Here is a 17009-nt window from a genome sequence, read left to right as displayed (position 1 = left end):
TAACCAGGAAGAAAAAGAAAAGTACATGGCATGGCCAACTCAGAATTCTAGATATGCAATGCCGAGTAACAAAATCACTTCGGGTACCACAGAGACCTCTTCATGGAGCTAAAAGTTTTGCCTAACAGGACAGGGGAAACCAGGAACAATCCATACATGCACTCATACATTCAATACTAAAGAAAGTAAGCCAAGACTTCCCTAACCAGGGTGCCTACACTTCCTGAACCACGGACTCCTTCTCACAATGTTTTTAAATATAAAAGATTACGAAGGCAATCAATCATATTTAAATTGTTACACTATATTAAACAAATTCAGGATTTTAAAAAGTTTATTTCACATAAAGAATAACAAACTCTAGTAGCAGACCCATGAACAATTGTTAATTTCAAAGTAGTGATGAGTGTCAATGTTATTTGATATCTGCAAAAACCATAATATGATATGCAAACATCTGTGATTTTCATTGGTGAGAAAGTCATGGATCTGTTACTACTGTGATCTGTTGTCTATATTCACAATTGAAAGACGTGTTAAAATTCAGTTGAGATTGTATTTGTTTTTGTTGTTGTTGTTTTTATCCTCACCCAAGGACATTTTTTTTCCATTTTTTGTTCAGATAGAGTGGGAGGGAGAGAGAGGAAGAGAGAAAGAGAGAAACATTAATGTGAAAGGTACACGAGCCAGGGACAAACTGCAACCAAGGTACACGCCCTTAGCGGTAACCGAACCCGGGTCTCTCTGGACCACAGGCCAACACTCTGACCGCTGAGCCAAACCGGCCAGGGCAAAATTCAGTTGAGATTGTAAAAATAAAGATGAAACCCATCTAGGTTGACACACCCTCCAAATTCTATTCAGATTAAGAAGCCCTAGTAAGTGAGTATTGTCGAAAAGAACAAATACCATCTGCACATCTCAGTGCTAGGTTGTAGGCACTTCAGGCCAGGGACTAAGTCTGATTTGTCTTTGGGTCTGCAAGTCCAATGTTAGCTGAATGAATAAGCCATTTATTAGTCTACTGGACTGTGAACGCCTTGATGGCAGAGATTCTGTCTCAACAACAGTCAAGAGCAGGCACTCACTTAATCTTGATAGAATGAATGAATGTGTGAATATCTTGTCTCCTTGGTTAAATGATAATCCTCTCAAGGTCAGGAATTATGTCTCATACTTTGATTTCCTGGTCTAGTATACAGCTTTTCACAAAACCACTAAATATTTATTAAATGAAACATTAAGACAAGACAGATCCTCTGAAATGCAGATCAAAGTAAGTAAAGAAAATGAACACGTGTACAGTTTTTTTGCTACGGCGGGAGGGAAAAGGCACCATACAATAGTGAGCTGGTTGTGAACCAACTAAAAGAACAGCTTCAGGTCACAATGTGGTTACTTGAGAACATGTTAAAATATTTCTATTCTTTTAAAATATAAAAACCTTATAAACCCATTCCTCATGAATGATTGCTGCTGCTTATAAAATCTACAGTTTCAAGTCCATTTTTCAACTGCTACAAAACAAGATAAAGTATAGCATATATTGATTTGGTATGTGTTTAGTTACAATATACCCTACTTTTTAAAAATCCATATTACAAAATAAAACTGACAATGCAAAACATTACTCAACTTACAAATCATTAATTGGTAGAGAAGCTGTGAAGTTAAGGAAATGCTAAAAGACAATTGCCAACTAAAGCTCAATCAGAAATTAAGATAAAGCATTTCTGAAACTAGAAATATAATGCTACAAGTTTGAAAATTTACAAATATATGACCTGTATACATCATTTCAGGGCAAATCATCTATTTGAAATCCAACCCAATATTCTTTTCCTACTAGGCAGAGAAACACTTCACCTTTATTCCTTAATTCCACTTGACACTTGTATTGCTTATACCCTGTGCAGAGCACGTGCCTTCCACTTTGTTTCAATTATCAGTACAAAATCACAAGCTCCTTACAGACCTGAAATGTCTTAATTCACTTTCAAGTTATCCACGATAGACAGCAGTACCTTGTACATAACAAACAGTTCTGCAATGTACATAACTTGATGAATGAGGGTTTAAAAAAACAAACAAACAGGATAAGGTAACTTGTCACTAATATTCTCAAACCACTTAAAATGTCCTAAAAATTAAAACTGAGAATGTCTACCAGTTAAAGTTATTTCTATTTGTGATATCTACTCCTAAATAACCAAATAGGGCCACATTTCATATTTCTTCACAAACTAACCTCATTAAAAACCAGTATGGCTTGGTTGGTTGAGCGTCATCCCAGTCAGGACACATACCCAGGTTGCAGGTTCGATCCTGGGTTGGGGTGCATAAGGGAGGCAACTGAATGATGTTTCTTTCTCTCTCTCTCTACCCCCATTCCTAAGATCAATAAAAATTTATTTAAAAATATACATGTAAATAAAATTGTTCTCCAAGACATCAAATACCAGGCTACAACAATCTTCACATATATTTTTAAAACAAGGTTCTTTAGGCATTTGACCAAAATAGTCAGTGACAAAATCCACTATGTTTTGATCCTTGTTCAAGTTTTCTACCAGAGCACAATAAACACTTAAATAAAGTCATCAGATGAACTCAACGATAATAAACAGGTGACAAGTTTTTTGAGGGTGGAGACTTTGTCTACACCCAGCATCTAGAAAAGTAACTCGTATCTGGTAGGTGTGCCCCATATATTTGCTGAAGGAACGACATTCTGACTATCTCATGGATTTCACTGACATATTCTGGAAGGTTCTTGCCATTGCTGATATCCACCCATGGAGTCTTTCAAACCACATCACCATCCTCTGCTTCAAGGTCAAGAGAACCAAGGTATCACATGAGGTTCTCAAGCTGGCTGTGAGTGATAAATGAAGATTCTTTCTCCTTAGTATAAGAGATTCTACAGTCAAATAACTACATCTTTATTAATATTTCAGAAGTCATTAAGTAGCCCTTAATGGAAATAAATTCTAGGTTTCCACTCAATTCCACATGTACCTACTGAATACAAAAATTTTCCAAGTAAATTTGATATAAAAAGTTTAAGACTTCTGCCCGGCCGGTATGGCTCAGTGGATTGAGCTGGTCCTATGGACTGAGAGATCCTGATTCAATTTCGGGTCAAGGGGCACACCCAGGGTTGTGACTGGATCCCCAGTGGTGGGCATGCAGGAGGCAGACGATTGATGTCTGTCTCTCACATCGATGTTTCCCTCTCTCTCTCCCTTCCTCTCTCTCTCTCAAAATAAAACATATATATATGTAAAAGTTCCAGACTTCTAAGCCTCTTTCAAAACTATAAATGGGGAGCACAGAGGTGTGAAAATTACAAATGGGGAGAAAGGTATGAAGAACATGACCTTCTCTGGAGCAGTCCAGTATCTAAAACCAGTCAGTGGGAAAGGAAAAAAAAACCTTTAAAAGGCATCCAGTTCACCCTCCCACATAAGGCATGAATTCCTCAGTCACCAACAGGTGGTCCTGCAGTCTTTGCCAAAGAGAATATTTTCCATACCAAATGATAATTCTCTCCCAAGTCAACCCATCACTGTCCTGGATAACTCTGGCACTAAAAATATTTTAGCTGTTACTAATGGACTCTTCCGGCCCCAGCTTCATCTCAGCATGGTGAGTACAAAGCTTCTTCCAACAGAAAGACCTATAATCACAATGTGTTTCACCTGCTTTCACAACACTCCATACTTCCCAATTCCCATTCAAGAAGTAGGCAATGAGCCCTGGCCGGTTTGGCCCAGCGGTTGGAGCGCCGGCCTGCGGTCCAGAGAGACCCGGGTTCGGTTCCCGCTAAGGGCACGTACCTCGGTTGCAGTTTGTCCCCAGCCCTTGTTGGTTGTGCGGGTGGCAGCCACTCGATGTGTCCCTTCACGTCGATGTTTCTCTCTCTCTCTCTCTTCCTCTCTCTCCCTCCCACTCTATCTGAACAAAAAATGGAAAAATGTCCTCGGGTGAGGATAAAAAAAAAAAAAGAAGTAGGCAATGAATCCATGAACACATCTTCCCAACAGAAAGATGAATTTCTTTTCATTTAAAAATTATTGCCCTGCCCAGCCGGTGTGACTCAGTAGATTAAGTGGCGACCGATTGACTGAGAGGTCCCGGTTCAATTCCTGGTCAGGACCCATGTCTGCGTTGTGGGCTCAAACACCAGTGGGGGGCGTGCAGGAGGCGGCCAATTGACGTTCTCTCACATCGATGTTTCCATCTCTCTCTCCCTCTTCTCTCTCTAAAAAATCAATAAAAACGTATTTTTTTAAAAAGTATTGTCCTGGTCAGGTAGCTCAGTTTGTTAGTATCATCCTGATATGCCAAGGTTGCAGGTTCAATCCCCAGTCAGGGCACATACAAGAAGCTACCAATGAATGCATAAATAAATGGAACAATAAATCGATGTTTCTCTCTCTCAAATCAATAACTTTTTTTAAAGTGTAAAAACATAAAAATAATTGAGCACAGAATCATACAACTTTAGGAGTTGAAAAGGCCTTGCAAGCCATCTAATTCTGTGTCCCACCTATTGTAGAAATTGCTTCAATAACATCTCTGGGCAGCACACTTGTGGCCTGGAATCTCAAGATGGGGGTGGGGCTCTGACTTGAATGTCAAGTAATTCTGAGTCTGTATAGCTTTAAAAAGGTGTTCGTGCCCAGCTGGTGTGGCTCAGTGGTTGAGTGTTGACCCATGCACCAAGAGGTCGCCAGTTTGATTCCCAGTCAGGGCACATGCCCAGGTTGTGGGCCTGATCCCCAAGGGGGGCATTCAGGAGGTGGCCAATCAATGTTCTCTCTCATCGATGTTTCTATCTCTCTCTTCCTCTCTCTCTCTAGTATCAATAAAGAAAAAAAAAATTTTCAAAGGTGTTGGTTAGTGCATAGATCTGGTAACTAACATGGTTGGACATAAGTAGATCAAAAGTAAACTGCACTATTTGGTTCCTCTCCATTATTTCACTATCACTTGCTACATAACTTCCCAGTTGTAAGAAAGCTCATTTGTAACCTTTCAACAATAACTTTCAATGTCTTTAAAAATGTGAGCTACTAAAAACACCTGTTACTTTTGGACTCAAAACTGAGTTTTTCAGCTTCTAAAGATCTTTTTAAAAGTATGACATAGATAGACATGGACATTTTATTCTATCATTTACTCAACAAGTAAACAGTAAGGGCCTACTCTATGCTGGACAGTGCTGGGCACTAGGAAGACAGTGAAGGCACAAAATACATGGCCTCTATCCTAAGGAAGCTTTGTTTATAGAAAAGGCAGTCAGATTATCACCCAAAGAATGACAAATTTTAAAAAGTGCTAGAAAGGCAAAGTACAAGATGCTCTGAGAACATGAAATAGGGAAAACAAGTGATCTGGCCTGGGACTCAAAGGATTTTCTGAGGAAATGATGTTCCGGCTGAGATCTAAATGGTGGTCCTTCACATTTATGTAAAAACAAATCTCCATAAAATGAAAGGGTTGGTCCAATAAGCCCGGCTACCTTTGGCATCTTTATCCCAAAACAACTTCTTTTTTAAAGAGGAAAGCAAAGCCCTGGCCAGTTTTGCTCAGTGGATAGAGCATCGGCCCACGGACCAGAGAGTCCCAGGTTCAGTTCCCACTAAGGGCACGTACCTCGGTTGCAGTTTGTCCCTGGCCCCATGGGGTTGTGTGGGTGGCAGCCAGCCATGTGTCTCTCTCACATCAATGATTCTCTCTCTTCCTCCCTCTCTCCTTCCCACTCTATCTGAAGACAAATGCAAAACTGTCCTCAGGTGAGGATAAAAAAAATAAATGAATAAATAAAGAGGAAAGCAAAGCATGATACAGAGAGGCCTGAAAGCTAGTAGTTGAAAGTTCTTTGGGGGAGGGACAGGGTTTTACTCATCCTTGGATACCCCACATCACTTTACCTAGCATGATTATTATCATGGTAGTCACTCAAATCTTTAAATTATCAGTATTAAATCAATGTTCACATTATCTTTAGTTAAGCAACATAAATTCACCAAACTACATCTCACACAAGAAACCCCATTTCGAACTACTTGGATTGTGAAAGATGCTTTCATCCACCTGACAGGATTGCTTTGGCAAAACGCTGGGGTAAACTCTGAAATGCTTGGAGTACATGGCATCCGTGTGACCAAAAATCTTGATCAGCCTCTTCTCAGTGAGATAGTTCTGAGTCAGCTGTGCCTCCGTTCCCTTCTCGTCAGAAACCTTAGCACAGATCTGCACGTGCTGTCTAGCCCTTGTGTCCTCTGAGGGGCGAGGATGCACCAACTCTGAGGTCCCTTCTAGCTCGAGAACCTAACCTGTCCATGTTTTAAAAGGGCCAAGATTACAGATCTCTGCTTTGATGTAGACTACCTCCTCATCCACTCCGTTCCCATGACTCCATACTTCCTTGCAGAAAGTTTTTAAGGAGACCTATTTTCACTTCTTTTACAAACAGATTTAAGTTGAATGTACTCACCCAAATCAGAACTTCTGAATAATCTGAAAATTGTAAAACTTTTTATGTCCCCCAAGAAAAAAAATGAAAAAAATAGTCAAAATGACCAACTGTCAAAAACAGATTTATTACTAACCCCAAAAAGTAAATTTTGGTTTCTGATTAAGAAACAACACTATCTGCTCTATTTTAAAATCAGAAAATAGAGTCATAAAAAGAATCACTTATACTCAGAAATAAGAAATGCAAACTCATTCATGGAAAAAATTTTAAATTACAATGGCTAGATAAGAGTTGAAATGTCACCCTGGCTGGTTTGGCTCAGCGGTTAGAGCGACAGCCTGCGGTCCAGAGAGACCTGGGTTCGGTTCCCGCTAAGGGCACATACCTCAGTTGCAGTTTGTCCCCGGCCCCGGTTGGAGTTATGTGGGTGGCAACCACTCGATGTGTCCCTTTCACATCAATGTTTCTCTCTCTCTTCTTCCCTCTCTCCCTCCCGCTCTGTCTGAAAATAAAATGCAAAAATGTCCTCGGGTGAGGATAAAAAAAAAAAAAAAAAAAAGAGTTGAAATGTCTACCATATGATATAAATGAATTATAAGATATTAACACATAAAAATAAAATTTTAATTAAAGTGCTCATATAAATTGTGCCGCTAAAGGCAAATTTACATGTTTAAGATTTTGTCTTGTTTAAAATAATTTTTGGGCCCAGTCTGTGTGGCTCAGTGGATTGAGAGTCATCCCATGGACTGAGAGGTCCCAGTTTAATTCCAGGCCAGAGCACATACCCGGGTTGCCGGCTGGATCCCCATAGGGGTGTGCACAGGCAGCCTATTGATGTTTCTCTCTCACATCGATGTTTCTATCTCTCTCCCCCTTCCTCTCTCTCTAAAAACATCAATAAAAACATATTTTTAAAATGTTTAAAAATAAATAAATAATATAAATAAATAAAATAAATAAATAAAACTCCACCAGGTCGGTGGAGTTTTAAAAAGCTCTCCTAGTTTACCCTTCATTGAACAGTATCCCACTAAAAAAGAACACTATTTTGATAGTTCCCATCAAGAGACCTGTTTTTATGATGCAAACCAGGGTTATCTGATCCAGATAAGGTTTCCCACTAGAATGCTTCAGAAATAGTATACTTTCAAAGAAAACTTTTTAAATATTTTTTTTCTTTATTGATTTTAGAGAAAAGAAGAGAGAGGGAGAGAGAGATAGAAACATCGATGAAAGAGAACATCGAGTGGCCCCCTCCTGCATGTCAAATCCCCACTGGGGATTTGGCCCACAACCTGGGCATGTGCCCTAACCAGGAATCAAACTGGTGACCTCTTGGTGCATGGGTTGATGCTCAATCGCCGAGCCACAATGGTCGGGCATTACCTTTTTTTTTTTTTTTTTTTTTAATTATTATTATTATTTTTTTTATCCTCACCCAAGGACATTTTTCCTTTTTTTTTTTTGTTCAGATAGAGTGGGAAGGAGAGAGAGAGGAACACATTGAGTGGCTGCCACCCACACGACCCAACCAGGGTCGGGGACAAACTGCAACGGAGGTACGTGCCCTTAGCGGGAACCGAACCCAGGTCTCTCCAGACCGCAGGCCGACGCTCTAATCGCTGAGCCAAACCGGCCAGGGCTGATTTTTTTTTTTAAGAGAGAGTGGAAGGGGCGGGAACAGACACACAGAGAAACATTGATGTGAGAGAGACACATCAACTGGCCACCTCCGGAAAGCACCCATCTGTGGCCAGGGATGGAACGCGAAACTTCATTGGGCAGCCAATGCTCTAACCACTGAGCAACCCTGGCCAGGGCAGTAACACCCTTTTTTTTTTTAAATCCTCACCCGAGGATATTTTTACATTTATCTTCAGATAGAGTGGGAGGGAGGGAGAGAAAGAGAGAAAAACATGGATGTGAGAGAGAGAGACGTCAACTGGTTGCCACCTGCACAACCCCAACCGGGGCCAGGGACAAACTGCAACCGGGGTATGTGCCCTTGGCTGGAATCGAACCTGCAACTCATTGGTCTGAGCCAATGCTCTAACCTCTGAGCCAAACCAGCCAGGGCGGTAATACCCTTTTTTATACTAGTAATTGCTAGTAAATTTATTTTTTAAGCGCTTGCTTATTTTTATACAAATAAATTGTAATAACTTAAAATGCTAAACTTATTTCCAGAGAAAAGGCTGATCTGTTCGGTCCTAGTATCAATGTTAACACAGCAACTTCCTGTTTGACAGTTACTTTTTTTTTTTCCTCACCCAAGGATATTTTTTCCACTGCTTCTTAGAGTGGAAGGGAGGGAGGGGGGGTGAGAGAGAGAGGAGAGAAAGATCAATGTGAGAGAGACACACTTATTGGTTGTCTCCTGCACGTGCAGGATCAAACCTGCAACCTAGCTAGGTATGAGCCCTTGACTGGGAATCGAATCCTTGACCCTTCGGTCCTCAGGCTGCTCCAATCGCTGAGCTAAACCGGCCAGGACGACAGTTACTCTTAATGCTTATTTTAACTATATTTACATAATAGTAGTTATGGGCATTAAAGTTCAGGGCATTAAAGTTCATTACAGTCATTATATTATAAATTAAATGTTTGTATTGTGATGTTCTCTTTTCAAAGAGGTGCAGATAGAAGTTAAATAACTCGTCCAAGGTCACCCAATAAGTCAGTGACAAAACTGGGATTAGGACTAAAACCTCTACTACTAGACAACTAATGACTTCACACTTTTCCAGTTCCAAAGAGAAAAAAAAAAAGTCAAGCGATTTACTGTCACTAACTTATAACAATACGTCTCAAACACAGTGGTACACTTATAAACAAACAAGATTCACTTTGAACAAATGAGACAACTTGCTACATTTAGATACCACTGTCATTCCCTACCATTCTGGATATACTAAATCTTAGAGAATGTTCCCTCTTCAATACGTACAATTTATTTTTGCACTAGCTGGACATTTAGATATTAATCTGTTACCACCTTTTCCCATGCCTAGATGTTGTGGGGTGCATTAATTTCCTCCCTCTTCCAAGAGTCAAGTCAAAGACCACAAATGTCAAAAGCAGTTCTCAATGAGGACAAAGCTATGTTGCTAATGAAAGAAAAGCTCTGATAAGTTGCTTCTTTTCAAGAGATATTTTTAAAGGATGATTACATCCTTCACAGAATTCCTCTTAAGTTGCCCGCCAGGAATGGTTCTTGTAAAAGTAGCTTTTAAGGCATAGCCCTCCCTGTTTGGGACACAGTCTGACTTGTTGGACGAGGCTGATCTGGGCACACTCACACAGAACCCTTATGAACCGGCTTAGTTCACTGAAAACGTCATTTCGACTCACACTGGAGTAGTTAGCCGTCCCATACTGAAAGGGACACCCTCTCGGAGGAAGGCTGCCGGCGGAGGCAGTGACAGCCGTCCCCCCAGTCGTTTCTGTAAAGAGCAAGCGTTAACACCAGCAGCAGAGGCTCCCAGGAAGTGTCAGTGCGGCAGCAGGTGAAGTAGCCCTTCCTGCCCGGCAGGTCCTCTCTGACCTCGTCTTAGGTCCCGCTGCTTTCCCCAGCCGCCTGTTCTCTAACCCTGAGCGAGGCTCCCAGCCCTCCCGGGAGGCGAGGCCGTCTGAGCCAGCCGACTGCCACCCCACCTCTTCCGGGGACTCGCAGGCCCGCTCCCCGGCCGTGTCACACAGCCTGCCGGAGCCTGCCGGACGCTGCCGGAGGGGAGGCAGCTGGCCCTGGGGCCTCCGGGACGGAACCCCGCACCCCACGGCCCTTCCACTGCCCCACCCTGCTCTCCAGAATCCCCCTTCCTCAGGAGCACCCCGGTGGAGTTACCGGCCCACTCAAAAGTAAGCGCGACAGCCACCCCGATCGGCCACCCTGCCCCCCGCTGTCACCGCCCTGCTCCCGGCCTCTGCCCACGCCGCTGGCGGCCCCGGTGACGCCCGGGTCGGTACCTTGCGGACCCCCTTGTAGATATAGAAGTAGAGCTCCCGGCCCACATTGAAGCAGAGGCGGTCGCCGTTGCCAGACTGATCATTGAGGTTTACGAAGGAGACGCGGACAGGGTTGGATCCCTGCGAGTTGAAGGGCACCCGGTTGGGCCGGCTGTACTCCGAGTTCGGCAGCAGCTTGTACAGACCTTCCCGGGTGGTGAATTGGGTCTTAATCTCGTTCATCTCCTTCCCTCCTCCCTCCGTCGCCATCTTGGAAAGCAGCGTTCATCCTGCCCTAAGTGCCCGGATCACGCCCACCGCGCAGGCGCCGTCCCGGGCTCGCGCTTTCCCCCCCGCCCCTTCCTCCTGGCCCCTCCCACCCGCGAGCCGGCCCAGCGGAGGCAGGCCGAGGGGAAGGGGCGGGCTTGTTTACGGCCCGACTGCGCAGGCGTGCTCACCTGGCGCGCTCCACGCGGCGGGACGTCCGCAGGCTCCTCCCCTGGGCGCGGCCTGGGCCGGCCCCACAGCGGCGCAGGTGAGGCCGGCTCCGCCCCGAGGCGGGCTAATCGTGCGCCGGCTTCCGCCGACTGGGCCCGGCCGGAGTCGCCTGGGGAAGCCGCGGTCGGGAGCGCAGAGGTGAGCTCGGGGAGGCCGTGCGCCGAGGCACCCCGGGACTCGGAGGAGCTGAGAAAGAGTCGGCCGCCGCCGCCTTCTGCCGCGAAGGGAGCGCCGAAGGCCCAACGTTATGCCTTCGGAAGGGGCGGGGCGGTTCCCCTCCCCAGGGGCGTGCCCCCGGCCACCCTGCGCGACCGTCGGGATCCCCTCCGCACCTCCCTGCGCCAGTTTCCGAGAAGGTACGGGAGGACCTCAGTTTTGCGCTCACCATCCTTTTTAGGCGGGGTGGAGGGAGAGCAGTGTATACATGCACACAGCACCTGTGTTTGCAGGTCAGCCACCTGCATACGGATCCTAGTGAGCGGTGGCTGATTTTAAGAAAAGGAGGTTGTGTCGGCACTTCCGTTAAGTTTGTCTTCACCAGGTGTTCAGAGATGGGGGGACAATTTAAGCAGGATTCTTCTATTTATTTATTTATTTTTGGGAGGGAGGGAAGGATGAGAGAGAGAAAGAGAGAGAGAGAGAGAGAAACATCAGTGTCAGGATTCACTTCTCTTAAACGTTTATTAAGAGACCTTTGATTAGAGACGGATATGTTTTTTAAAGAGGCTCAAGTGGAATCTGCGAAATTGTTTCCCAGGCATAGTTTTGTGCATATACTGTACCGTGTCTAGGTTTGTAAGGACAGGCACACGTTTTGAAAGTGAAACAGCATTTTATGCCTGGGCTCCTTTGGCATGTTGCACTAGAATAAGAAAGTTTCCGAAGTCACAAACATTCTGATAGAATTCCGGGACGGGGACATTTGTTACAGCAAGAATGAGCTATTCCTTTAAGTGCACATCATAGCTGTAGGGTCACAAAAGAAGTGGAGGGGGGTAAATCCTAAAGTCAGAGGAGTCTAAATCATAAACATCTTATGTATCACAAAGCAAGTAGATAGATGCCAGTGGAAACTGTGCCAGTGATGTAATAATGCATTTGACACTAACATCCTGTATCCTTTGTACATGTTGTCAAAAAGCCACTAACATTCTACTTAATTAATAGTTCCCTAATAAAATACTTTAAATTTTTGTTGTTATTATTCTTTTGATGTTATCTGCATTTACCTAAAAGTCAAGTAGATATCAGAAGTCTTAAAATACCAGGATGAGCCCGGTTGGTGTGGCTCAGTGGCTGAGCATCAACCCATGCACCAAGAGGTCGCTGGTTCTATTACTAGTCAGGGCACTTGCCCAGGTTGTGGGCTTGATCCCAGTGGGGGGCATGCAGGAGGCAGCTGATCTGTGTTTTATTTCATCGATGTTTCCATTTCTCCCTCTCCCTTTCTCTCTCTCAAATCAATCAAGAGAAAATTTATTTATTTTTTATTTTTTAATCCTCACCCGAGGACATTTTTCCATTTTTTGTACAGATAGAGTGGGAGGGAGAGAGAGGAAGAGAGAGAGAGGGAAACATCGATGTGAAAGGGACACATCGAGTGGCTGCCACCCGCACGACCAACCAGGGCCGGGGACAAACTGCAACCGAGGTACATGCCCTTAGCGGGAACCAAACCCGGGTCTCCCCAGACCGCTGGCGGACGCTCTAACCGCTGAGCCAAACCGGCCAGGGCAAGAGAAAATTTAAAAGAAAATACATATGTATTTATAATGATCACCTTGAGGGACAGTGAACATCTTGAATCATCTAAAAATAATTCAGCTGTGTTCCCATTATCAAGGGGGAAAAGGCATAATATTTTTGGAGGAAAAAAAAACTCAGCAAGCAGAAATTAAAACAAAAAATTTTTTGCCCTGGCCGGTTTGGCTCAGCGGCTGCCTCCTGCACGCCCCCTTCTGGGAATGGAGCCCACAACCCGGCTATGTGCCCTGTCCTGAATTGAACTGAGACCTCTCAGTCCATGGGACTACACTCAGTCCACTGAGCCACACCGGCTAGGCTAAAACAAAATAATTTTATTAGTCCTCAACCACATCTTTCAATTACCCATAATACCTGTTTGCCTCAGGTATCCTATTAGGGTCTTATTCTATATAAACTTGACATTTTATTGTGATCACAATAACAATATGTTGTTCACTTTGTCCCATCCAAAGCCTTTGAATAATCTCTATTCTTAATACTTTTTTTCCTGTCACTTTCCCTCCCCCATACTAAAGTATTAAGTACATAACATCTGAATCTATGTAACTGGGCCTGACCTGAAGTTCATTTCTGATTTTCAGTTTCATACCAGGAATTTGTGCCTCAAATTCATCAGTCTGTAAACCTTATGAGTTCCCTTTCTTTTTCTTTAAACTTGAATTATTATATAATGGCTTTATAAATGAGTTCTTAATTTTACTTTTTCTTTCAACTTTTCTCTTATAAACAACTTCCAAATTAATTTTCTTTTAAACATTTAAAAAAATATTTTTATATGTATATATATATTTTTTTATCCTCACCCGAGGACATTTTTCCATTTTTTGTTCAGATAGAGCGGGAGGGAGAGAGAGAGAGAGAAACATCGATGTGAAGGGACACATCGAGTGGCTGCCACCCGCACGACCAACCAGGGCCGGGGACAAACTGCAACCGAGGTACGTGCCCTTAGCGGGAACCGAACCCGGGTCTCTCTGGACCGCAGGCCGACGCTCCAACCTCTGAGCCAAAACGGCCAGGGCATATATGTATATTTTTTTAATCATCACCTGAGGATATTTTTCCATTTATCTACAGATAGAGTGGGAGGGAGGGAGAGAGAGCGAAACATCGATGTGAGTGGGACACATCAATGGTTGCCTCCTGCACAACCCCAACCATGGCTGGGGACAAACCACACCCAAGGTACATGCCCTTGACCGGATTCGAACCTGCGACTCATTGGTCCGCTGACCGATGCTCTACCACTGAGCCAAACCATTCAAGGCTAAAATGTGTTTTCTTTGATTATTTTTTTAGAGCGAAAGGAAGGGAGAGAGAGATAGAAACATGGATGTGAGAGAGAAACATCCATCAGCTGCCTCCTGCATGCCCCCCACTGGGGATCGAGCCCACAATCCGGGTGAGTGCCCTGACCGGGAATTGAACTGGGACCTCTCAGTCCATGGATCGGCGCTCAATCCACTGAGCTACACTGGCCTGGCCAAATCAATTTCTTTAGACATACTTTAGACACTGCATTCTCTTGCCCAGAAACTTTCAGTGACTCGCAATAGCCATATGAAGTGCATCTAGCAGTTCTCAGCCTGTTCTTTCTTACTGCAGAAACCTGCATTCCAGACAAACTGCCACGTCACCCTGAGCTCCTTCTCTTCCTGGGAAAGAACCTTCTTTCCTCCGCTTTCCCCTTCATAGCCTGTTCTTCAGATCTGGTTTAAGTACTGTCTTCACCAAGCCCCGGGTGATAAAACCGCATTTGAAACCGAGGATTCTCAATTCAGGATACATGGCTGACTTCAGGAAGTGTTTGAAATCTTTGTGATTGTTCTGAGAATTGTGAATATGTTCATTATATTATTGGGGTCTGTAGCTTTCATCAGATTCAAAGAGGTGTGACCACCTTCCCCCAAATTTCAAAATTACCTCTAAACTTCTGTGCCACTTCTCCGAGCTTTCGCTTGTCACATGTAATATCCTAAACTGTTATCTCCTTTTGGTATTTATCAGCCTGTGCTAATTGTCTTGTATATTTATCTTTTAGTATGTACATGCTGCCTTTCAACCTCATTCAAATGCTTTGTATTTTCAAATATTTATTTGAGTGCCCACGTGTGCCACTCTTTTCTAGCCTTTGAGAGGCATCAGTAAACAAAAATCCCTCACTTGTGGAGTTGATATTCTTGCAAGGAGAAGACAGAGAATAAACAAACACGAATAAGGAAACCAAATAGTGACTGTGCTAGGAAAAGAAGTAGAGCAATATAAGGGGGATTGGGAATGTGTTGGGTAGTTTGCAATTTAAAATATGGTGATCAACTGCCATTTGACCCAGTGATCCCACTTCTAGGAATATATCCTAAGAAGCCTGAAACACCAATCAGAAAGAATATATGTACCCCTATATTCATAGCAGCACTATTTACAATAGCTAAGATCTGGAAACAGCCCAAGTGTCCATCAATCGATGAGTGGATAAAAAAGCTGTGGTACATGTACACAATGGAGTACTATGCAGCTGTTAGGAAAGAAAGATCTCTTATCCTTTGAGATGACATGGAGGGACCTGGAGAGTGCTATGCTGAGCAAAATATGGCAATCAGAGAAAGACAAGTATCACATGATCTCACTTATTTGTGGAATATAATGAACAAAATAAGCTGGTGAACAAAATAGACCCAGAGACATGGAAGTGGGGTACAGACTGCCAAACCTCAGAAGAGGGGGCAGGGAGAGGGAAGAGATAAATCAAAGAATGTATATGCATATAGGCACAACCAATGGACATAGGCAAGAATGCGGGGGTGAAGGCGGGATCGGGAGGAGGATGTCAGTGGAGGAAAATGAAACATCTGTAACAAAAATTAATTACTAAAAAAATTAATTAAAATAAAATGTGATCGAGATAAGCCTCATTGAGAAGGTGACATTTCAGCAAAGGCTTGAAAGGGGTGAAGGAGTGGGCCTTGGTTGATCTTGGAAAAAGCCACAGCAGAGTCTTCAGGGCACAAGTGTGCCTGGTGTGTTCAAGGAACAGCAGTCGGCCAGTGTGGTTGGAGCAAAACGGGCAGGAAAGCCACTTACAGGGTTTAAAATCCATTTGTTTGCCCTGGACAGTTTGGCTCAGCAGTGATAGCCTTGGCCCACGGACCAAAGAGTCTCAGGTTCGATTCTGATCAGGGGCACGTACCTCAGTTTCAGTTTGTCCCCAGCCCTGGTCGGGTCGTACAGGAGGCAACCAACCAGTTGATGTGGCTCTATCACATCAATGTTTCTCTCTGTCTCTATCTCCCTCCCTCCCACTCTAATGGTAAATAGAAAAATATCCTTGGGTGAGGAATAAAAAAATAAAAATTTAAATCCATTTGTTTGCCGATTTGAGAGTAGACTGCAGGAAGCGAGAGTGAAAGGGCGTGTGGGAGGCGAGCGATAATAACCCAGGCCCAAGGCAGTGGAGGCTGGGACTAGGGGTGGTCACTGTCAAGATTGAGACAAGTTTCACTGGGAGTGAGTGTGAACAGTGGGACAATCCAGGAGGTTGGGGAGAAGAGCATACTGGTTTTTTTGCAACGTAATACATGTAAAGTATTCACTTCAGGTCAAACATTTTTTTTCAGATTCAGAGATCAATCCATTAGGATACTGAAGAGCACAAAACAGAGATGCTAAAAATCATGTTTGTTTTTTAACTTTGAGGAGAACAAGTGTTTGCCACAGTGACCTTCAAAAGAGAAATAGACACAGACCGGCCAGCGTGGCTCAGTGGATTGAGCATCGTCCCATGGACTGAGAGATCCTGGTTCAATTCCTGGTCAGGGCACGTGCCCGGGTTGTGGGCTCGATCCCCAGTGCGGAGTCTGCAGGAGGCAGTCAATCACTGTTTCTCTCTGACATCAATGTTTCTCTCTCTCTCTCTCAAAAAAACAATAAAAACATATTAAAAAATTAAAGAGAAATAGACATAGACAGGTGTCTTTAGGAACCACATTTGAAATCTTTACTGACTCACTATGTAAAGTCACCAACCTCTCAGATCTGTTTTGTTGGATAAGCTTATTCTATTATTACATTATGATTCAGTACTTCCTTATAAGACCATTATGGGACTTGAAAACAAATTTGGAAAACATCCCATAACATACTGTCCTTAATACACCACTCCTGCCCTGGCCGGTTTGGCTCAGTGTCGGCCTAAACGGTCCAGAGAGACCCGGGTTTGGTTCCCGCTAAGGGCATGTATCTCAGTTGCAGTTTGTCCCCGGCCCTGGTTGGGTCGTGCGGGTGGCAGCCACTCGATGTGTCCCTTTCACAT

General features: G+C 43.7%; 1 protein-coding gene across 11 annotated transcripts in view; it reads right to left on the bottom strand.

Annotated features, from left to right (window-relative positions):
• Positions 1-10736, bottom strand: part of WDR20 (WD repeat domain 20) — a 75891-nt gene extending 65155 nt beyond the window's left edge. For 5 of the 11 annotated variants that reach the window (XM_036253154.1, XM_036253160.1, XM_036253065.1 and 2 more), the window contains exon 1: positions 10457-10732. In XM_036253154.1, coding sequence (XP_036109047.1) covers positions 10457-10705 — 249 coding nt within the window. In that variant the 5' untranslated portion in view covers positions 10706-10732. Of the gene's footprint in view, positions 1-10456 lie in introns of all 11 variants that reach the window. The other 6 variants (XM_036253094.1, XM_036253110.1, XM_036253119.1 and 3 more) reach the window with 3 other exon arrangements.
• Positions 10737-17009: the final 6273 nt, after the last annotated feature.

Source organism: Molossus molossus, unplaced genomic scaffold (assembly GCF_014108415.1).
Source record: "Molossus molossus isolate mMolMol1 unplaced genomic scaffold, mMolMol1.p scaffold_m16_p_1, whole genome shotgun sequence".
NCBI classification, from domain to species: Eukaryota; Metazoa; Chordata; class Mammalia; order Chiroptera; family Molossidae; genus Molossus; species Molossus molossus.
This window is presented reverse-complemented; position numbering and strand designations above follow the sequence as displayed.